This window comes from Echinops telfairi, unplaced genomic scaffold (assembly GCF_000313985.2).
Source record: "Echinops telfairi isolate 266 unplaced genomic scaffold, ASM31398v2 ScPeMD7_4;HRSCAF=17, whole genome shotgun sequence".
Lineage (NCBI taxonomy): Eukaryota > Metazoa > Chordata > Mammalia > Afrosoricida > Tenrecidae > Echinops > Echinops telfairi.
In genome coordinates, this window is record NW_022103900.1 from 51,580,092 (window position 1) to 51,588,951 (window position 8,860).

General features: G+C 36.9%; 1 protein-coding gene across 1 annotated transcript in view; it reads left to right on the plus strand.

The window, feature by feature from the left end:
* The window catches only part of DARS1 (aspartyl-tRNA synthetase 1), an 83,252-nt gene extending 74,594 nt beyond the window's left edge, over nucleotides 1-8,658 (plus strand). Inside the window, exons 11-14 of the mRNA XM_013004987.2 lie at nucleotides 3,576-3,656; nucleotides 4,934-5,045; nucleotides 5,288-5,359; nucleotides 8,039-8,658. Coding sequence (XP_012860441.1) covers nucleotides 3,576-3,656; nucleotides 4,934-5,045; nucleotides 5,288-5,359; nucleotides 8,039-8,130 — 357 coding nt within the window. The 3' untranslated portion in view covers nucleotides 8,131-8,658. The remainder of the gene's footprint in view (nucleotides 1-3,575; nucleotides 3,657-4,933; nucleotides 5,046-5,287; nucleotides 5,360-8,038) is intronic.
* Nucleotides 8,659-8,860: the final 202 nt, after the last annotated feature.

The window sequence follows — 8,860 nt, forward strand, 5'->3', positions numbered from 1 at the left end:
AGGGTTCACTGTATTCTTTGAGTTTTTCTTGTCTGGGAAGACTCTTACTTCTCCATCTATCATGATCGATAATTTGACTGAGTAGAGGATTCTTGGGTTTGCATTGTTTTCCTTCAATTTTTGGAATATGTTTCTCCACTCTCTCCTCTTCATAGTTTCTGGTGATAGGTCTGAGAATATTCTTATTTGGGAACGTTTATATGTGATTGCTTGTTTTTCCTAGCTGCTCTCATGATTTTCTCCTTTTCCTCAAAGTTGGATAGTTTATTATGTGCCTTGGTGACTTCTTGGGATTCAGTCTAGCTGGTTCTTTCAGCCTCTTGAGTGGTTGCCGAGTTTTCAATCATTAAGCTGGGGAAGTTTTCCTCCAAGAATTCCCTCACTATTGTTGCAGATGACTTCTTTGTTGTGCCTTCCTCTGGTAATCCAATAGTTCTAATGTTGTTCCTCTTCATAGCATCAAACAGCTATTTGGTTTTCTTCAGCTTCTCTGATGATCTTATTAGATTTTTGTTTGTATTTGTTAAAGTCTGCTTGGCTGTCCTCCAAGTCACTGGTGCAGTTCTCTGCCTCCTCCAGTCGATTCTCAGGGTCCATGAGCCTGCTACTGGTTTTTTTTATCTCCTCCCTAAGCTCTTGTATTTCCCTTTGGTGTGTGGACTTTATCTCCTCTATTGTTTTATCCTTTTTCTGTATTGCTTCCCTCATGTCCTGTATGACTCCAAGCAGCATTCTGAAAATTTCCTTCTGTGGCAGCTCAATGTCTGTTTCTTCTATGTAACGTTTGGGACATCTTTTGCCATTGCCTTTTGTTTCTCCTGTTTTTTCATTGAGGTTGTTGGGACTGATGGCTGTTTTCATTGCGTTGTTTTAGAGGAGCCAGTTGTCATTTTCCAGGGAGTCGAAGAGTACTGGCTATCTCTGGGAGAGTCGTAGAATGATTCTTTGAGCGCTCTACAACTAATTTCACTATGGAATTCACCTACCACTTTATCCTCTTGTGGTTTCACTCTCAAGAGGAGTGCCCCAGAAGGCTGGTGGGTTACCTGCTTTGGTGTAGAACACCGCAAAGTGTGGGTGGAATTGCCCTGGCCAGGTAGATCACTAGAGGTTGGGCAGACGTTCCTGCAGCAGCTTGGAACATTGACAAGTGTTGACTGAGCTGCTTTAGGGCGTGTGAGGCACTAAGGTAGGCGGGAGGAAGTTCCCTCAGTCACATGGGACAACAGAAGAAAAATAGTTCCCCCAGCCACACAGGCAGGAATTCCCTGGTAAGAAGTTGGGTGTAGTATCCCTGGTGGAGGTCAGCCAGCTTTCCCCAGCCTCGGGCTATGCTGCACAGGGTGAAGGTCACCTAACTGGGTGGGCAGCAGGTGTAAATGCCCTAGGCTAAGGGGAGTGGTCTGGAGGTCAGCAGTGGAGTGTGAGAGAACAGGGAGGAGACAAAGAAGAAAAAATAAAATAAAACCTAGGCCTGCTAAGACGGTGCTGGTATAGAGAGAAGAGAGGGAAACAAAAGTAACAATACAGCTGAGCTCTGATCACTGCCCATGGGGCTGCAAGGGTTTAATCCCTGCCCCGGGGCCATGGGAAGCTCTGGCTATGTTGAGATTAAGCCCGTGGGCCGGCTCCAAATGGTCCTGGCTCCAGCCGAGACAGTGGCGGGGCTAAGGTCAAGCACTAGCCAGCCTCCACTGTGGTAAGCCAAAACCCCCCAACCCCTCAAAACTTTGTGGATCTGTGCCTACTTATCTTTATGATGCACCTCCTGGGATCCAGCAGTGTTGAATTTTCTTCTTAGCTCTCCTGGGCTGATTTCTGCAAAGTCCTTCTGGTATGTCACATCATATTCTTTCTAACAAAAATTTTAGTCATCTGTTAATGTTTTCTATTTCTTTCCTTTGTAGTTTTCAGTGGAAAAAAAATACTGAACTTTATTTAGATCCTTAAAATTTTTCTTTAATTAATTGGAAAAATGTGGCAGACTTTTGGTTATGAATATTGTAAAAGGTGTCATTTCTTCCCAAAATTAATTATAAATTCAATGTAAGTTTATTTAAACCCAAAGGGATTTGAATGCGTGAACAAAAGATTTACAAAATGAATCTCAAATATTAAATAAGCCAGAATAGCAAAGTGGAAAAGATGAAAAATGCCTTGCATAATTTAGGATGGGAGAGAAATTAAATAAAGCTTACATGTCCAAAAGATAGGAAAACAAATTTTTGCATTCTAAATAGTTAAACAGCTCCTATAAATTAGGTATTAGAATAATGACATTATGGCAGAATGCTTGAGGGTACATATATTACTTAAAAATAGGAAAAAGAAAAAATACAACGGGGGGATTTCCATAAAATCCAGAATTCCCCCCAATGCTATGTATTTAAATTTTTTAACAAAACAACCTTATCACCTTCGAAGTATTCTCCATTACACTTAATACATTTGTCAAATATTTTTGTCAAATCTGCTATTCCATTCTAGGAAACATTTTTCAAACTCATCTGGGTGGCTGACAGCACCTCCCTCCTTTTTTTCTTCACCTCTTTTATGGCATCAAATCTCTGTCCTTTCATGTCCCTCTGCATTTGCGGAAACAAAAAAGTTACACAAAGTGAAGTCAAGAGAGTAAGGTGTGTGGAGCAAGAGAGGCATGCTGTTTTTTGTCAAAAGCTGGCGCACTGAGATAATTGCCTGAGCAGCTGCATTTTCGTGGTGGCAAAACCCTGGCTGCTACAAATCAGGCTTTTTTTGGACACACACCGTTATGCAATCTTTTCAGAACCTCAAAATCAGTTGTTCTCAGCTTTCCTAATCCTGCGACCCTTTAATTCAGTTCCCAATGTTGTGGTGATTCCCAACCTTAAATTATTTTCATTGCTACTTCATAACTGTAATTTTGCTACTGTTATGAATCAGGCAACCCCTGTGAAAGAGTCATTCGACCCCCAAAGGGGTCACAACCCACAAGTTGAGAACCACTGCTCTAAATAGAAAGCTTGATTAGCAGTCTAACCTGTTGGAGTGAACTCCAAATGCACCACAGGTTGATCTTTTCGTCCATTCTGGAAGTTGATGGCCATTCAGTACGAGGTTTGTCATCAATCAACATTTCACCTTTTTTGAAATGAGAAAACCACTTGTACACTTGAAGTTTTCCCATAGCACTATCCTTTTAAGCTGTGTTCAACATCACAACAGTTTCTACAGCATTTTTCCCGAGCAGGAAACAAAATTTCACAGCCACGTGCTGTTTTGAATGAGCTTTCACAAAAAACAAGGTTCAAGCAAAACATCTTTTATAAAAAAATTCACTGCGACTAGAGAGAACCTTCCCAGGTGATGCCACGGGGTTCACTAATGCAGAGCGAGTTGCTGGATGCTCACCTTGTGGGGAAAAATGCGTACTAAGAAAGCTCCACTCAACACAACACGAGTCGGGGGGGGGACCCACCCCATGTATGAAAAAAAAAAAAAAAAAAATGACCAAACAAAGAATTGTCTTCTTGCATTATCCTTTTCTTTTAATCCTTTTTAAAAATCTATTTTAATTGCATTTGTTCTTTTTCTAGTATGATACAGATTTTTATATTCTCGACAAGTATCCCTTGGCTGTCAGACCTTTCTATACCATGCCTGACCCAAGAAACCCTGTAAGTGATTTGGTTTTAAATGATGTAAACTAAAAAGGATAATTCTGTTGTTATTGTATAGTGGAATAGTGATTTTCATTCATAATTTGCTGTTTTAATGGACTTAGTATAATATACGTTATAACTGCTTCCTGCCAGTACATCATAATCCTGTTGTCAGATTTGAATATTCTAGCAAATTTGTCCAGAAAACATTTATTAAAAATCATTTTCATGGGTTATTTTTCTGAAGATTTATGAGGAAAGGGGATCATGTAGTTGATAAATGCCCTTCACTGATTTGTAGACTGTGTTAGCAAATCATTGACTTTGACTTGGGAATTGACATTCTCTCTTAGGAGTTAATAATCTGGGTGACGTCTTGTTGCTTTACATGGTTTTCTCTTGCCATTTGCTCTTGACTCCCTGAAAGCAGTGTGCCTTAGCATCACCTTAAGGGCTATTAAAAATACATTTCTGATTCTGCAAGTCTGGGGGGAAGCCTGAGAATTGTACTTCTTCTAAGTTCCTAAGCAATAGCTTTCTGGCCTACGAATCACACTTTATAAACCGCAGTTTTATTGGGTAAGGGTACTGGTAGTGCATTGATCAGGTGCTCAACTGCTAACTAGAAGGTCAGTGGTTTGAGCACACTGGCCACTCAGTGCAGTGGGAGAAAGGTATGACTGTCTACTTCCATAAAGACGTACGGTCTCAGAAACCCGAGGAACCCAGTTTCTGTTTGGTCCTTTAGGGTCACTGTGAGTTGGATGACTTGACAGCCTCAGATATTTTACTAGATATGGGGGAAGAAAGTTAAAGCTGCTCTCAGCAGGCACCTGATAGGAGAGAGGTTAAGCAACAGTGAATTGAATTTCAATTTACTTTCCTTTAAAAATGTTTTAAGTTTCCAAGCTCTTAAAAATGTCCAACATCTAAAAAAAAAAATTTTTTTTTAAATGTCCAACATCTGTTGATAATTTGAAGTCCAAAAATGACCCAACAAACGTCACATTGAAAGCATTTCAGATGATAAAGTGAACTAAAGATTCAACACTACTTCTTAGGAGTTAGATGTAATGCTCTAATTTTTATTGTGAGTGAGTGGGGAGACGTGAAATCCATCAGAGCAAGAGAAGTCGATCCACCCTCTGTACTTCAGTCCTACTTTACAGAACAAACCAGGTTTCGCCCTAGATTAAGGAGAAAATGGACTTTAGCTTCCTGCAAAAGAAAATTTTTCCCACCTATATGTAACTGAAGATGACAGCATTGGTTTTTGTTTATTTTTCCTGCAGAAACAGTCCAACTCTTACGATATGTTTATGAGAGGGGAAGAAATATTGTCAGGAGCTCAAAGAATTCATGACCCTCAGCTGCTAACAGAGAGAGCCTTACATCATGGAATTGGTATACAACTTAAATAAATTTAAGAAAGTATTCTAGAAATAGCACATACATATTCTTTTTGTTTTTAAGACTTAGAAATAAGTTAATTTTTATCATAAGTGAACAATCATTGTTTTATAGCTGTTTAAATGACAATTATCTATGTGTTTTGTTATTATTAATTTTGTTCTTAGTGAAATTATACTCAGCACAACGATTCCTACATGTAACATGGTTTTTTATTTGTTGTTTCTTTGTTTTAGATTTAGAGAAAATTAAGGCTTACATCGATTCCTTCCGCTTTGGAGCGCCTCCTCATGCTGGTGGAGGGATTGGTAATATCTTTTACTGTTCTGTCACACTGGTTTCTACCAAGATTCATGGACAGCACAATTACTTAGTTCGAACTAAATTTTTTCTGTATTTAGAATTCAAAAATAAAATTTTGCATTTTATCACTGCTTACAAATCAGACCATAAATGTTAAGTATAATACAAACTTGAAATATAGAATTTTTTTTAAGTAAATGACAAATGAAAATTTTATTTCCAAGGAACAAAATGAACTCCCAACCAATGTTCGAATAGTACTGTAATAAAATTCTAGCCATCCTTTTCCCATGTGAGGTTAGAAACAAACTGTCTTATAAAATGGTATCCTATTTCTCTCTGCAACCTTGAGCTCGTTCAGATAAACCCAAATTAAGGCTCTCCCTTGAATTAGCTCAGTTTGAACTAGTTCAAGGGAGAGCTTTAATTTGGGCTTATCTACTACATATTTTTATTAAAAAGTAGTATTTGTCTGACATGTAGGATCAATTCTACAGCTTATGTAGTTTAAAATGAATAAATGTTTCTTCAACTCAGTTCTTGGATATCTATAGCAAAGACTCATAAGAAGAATTATGGGAATGTTTTGCCTCTCTGCACTGGTACATGTTTAAGACTGACCATAATCAAGAATAAGTTCCGCATATAAGCAAAATGTCCAACACAGAATCTGTAGCTAATGAGGATCAACTCAATATATTCCAAACAAATCCAGGATTTCAAATTTAAAAGTTATATAAGATATATATTCACCTCCCCTCAGGAAATCATTGTTTTCTGCCTGCCTTTTGCATAAGCAACAAATACTATATATACACACACATCTATATCATTTTAGTATTTTTACACAAGTTGTCAGATAAAACATCTGGAACCTCAGATTTTTTTCACCTAAAATTTTTGTAGCTCATTCCATATTAATACATAAAAAGCTTTTTCATTTTTTATGGCTACGTAGAATCTAATGAAAGGGTGCACATTAATCTTGATAGCCAGCTTTCTGCTAATGGACATGAGGTTGTTACCAGCCTTTTGTTGTTCCAAACAATACTATATTTAATTACAGTTTCAATTTTAATGAAAAATTTAGAGCTAATTTTTCATATTTGGTAATAATTTATCTTGCATTCATACTTTACCAACCTATATGATTAATTGAGGGTGTAAATCTTAACCTTAATTTTGAATGAGGAAGCTGGAATGGTTATAACAGTTTTGCATACTTGTTTTAGCTACACACACACAAAAAAAGAAAGGAAAGAAATTTCAAAATACCATCTGTCTTTTTTAAGTTACCTTTTTTTTCTACTTTGTCAGCGCTTGTTTACCATTCATATATATCTTGATTCTAACATTGAAAATGCAATCCCACTCCCTCCCTGTGTTTACCATTTCCATTTGTCCTTTCTCTTCTATCCCTTCCTTTCTGAGGTTTATCCCTGGGCAAATACTGCCCTTTTGAACACATGCCTATGGTTGATTAGTGTCAGATAATACATCTGGAACCTCAGATTTATTACATACCTCCCTGGTGTTATTGTTCACCTTCTACCCTGTGTTTCCTGTGGCTGAGAGTTGAGCCATAGTTGCTGAGGGCTAAAGAGTGGCTGAGGGCCATAGCCTCAAGGGTTCCTACCACTCTGGACCTGACCAGTGTGCCTGGGTTTTTTTATGACTTGAGTTTTGTTTTGTTTTTAAGGTTGGAAAAGCTTTATTGGGGGACAGGCGGCACAGGGCCCCGTATGACTTGAGTTTTGTTCCACATTTTTCTCCCATTTTATCCAGAACTTCCCATTGTTAAACTTTTCAGACAGCAGTAGTAGCTGGGCACCATCTAATTCTTCTGGTCTCAGGTTCATGGACACTGGAGTTTGCATGGTCCATTAGCGCCTTGAACTAATTGTTTCCATGCATCTTAGGTTCTCTTTTCTATCTTTTAATAATTAAGTTTTGACAAGACAGGACTTTTAAGTCTTAACATTACTGTAATACAAGGTTCAAATGTACATCTGCAGATGTTTCTTGGTGGGCAATCACAATAAAAATGTTAATTCCCTTATTTCCATTTCTGTCTTGGAGGTTCGATACACTCTTTTAAAATCTTTAAAATTAGAAGTTGTTACTGTACAAAAATTGTGACCTTGCCCTTTTTTGTGCATAAGATGTCAGCCTTAAATTTCCATGAAATCAATCAAAATACACACAAAATAGTTCTGCTGTGCTTCTTGTGTGTTACTTATCTTAATTCAGTCTCTGGTACACTCACAATATTTAGTATCATAATGTGCTATATAGCCATTTATGGAAGGAGCCACCATACTACTTGTGAGTAAAATTTGAACAGATTTCGAATATTCCATGAATAAAGTTCCTTGGATGTTTTCACATTCTCTCACACTGATGGTCTGAGGTACTTAATTAGAATATGGTAGCATTTGAAAATATTTTTATGAACTGGTTTATCTTGCTTCTTATTATTTAAATCATAAATTGCATAATTTATCATTCTAACTTAATACCTGAACTTTTTGTTGTCATTAAACTCTCCATAATAGAAGTCAATTTCCTTCCTAACAGAAAAGAATATTTTGAAGAGCAATGATGTTATTTATTTTGGTTATTATAAGGAAGAGCCTGAGAGGTTCCTTTTTTAGAAAATTCATGATTGTTTTTATTTCCCCCAGGGTTGGAACGAGTGACGATGCTGTTTTTGGGGTTGCACAATGTCCGTCAAACCTCGATGTTCCCCCGTGATCCTAAACGACTCACTCCTTAGAGGAAGCCGTGCTATTTATTCTGCTGTACCTTAGACACTTACTGTATGCAATAGGGTAAATGTCTTATCTAAAGTGCCACAATTAATTTTTTTATTAATTCAAGATAGGTTGATTCAAAATGAAGATTTTTATACTTTCAGCATGTTCAGCAGGAAATACTTGAACATTTTAATGAAAAATTCATATGGTTATGCTGTAAAATCATATTCTAATACCACAGTAAATGTTAACAGTTTTAAACAGTTAAACCATGTAATTTTTTTCTTTCCTATATTAAACTGGCCACAAAATTGAGGTCTTAAATTTTTAACATTTGAACTTATCATTTCAATTACGACGGTGAAATAACAGTTGGAGAAGTATCTAACATTTTTGTTAAAGAATAATTGGTTTATCATGAAAAGTTAGAAAGTTTTCATACTTAAAAATTATATAAAGCAGGTAAAAATACTAGTTGGAAAACATTTAATATAATGTATTAGATTGGTATAATGTAAACCTGGGTTTCAATAAAATTTCAAAGCTAACTATATTGTGTCTTTGTGTAACATGGCAATTTGATTTTTTTTTAAATCATTTTATTGGGGGCTTGTACAATTCTTATCACAATCCACACATACATATATGGAGTCAAGCACACTTGTACGCCTGCTGCCATCATCATTCTCAAAACATTTTCATTCTACTTGAGCCCCTGTCATCAGCATCTCATTTTTCCCTCCCTCCCCA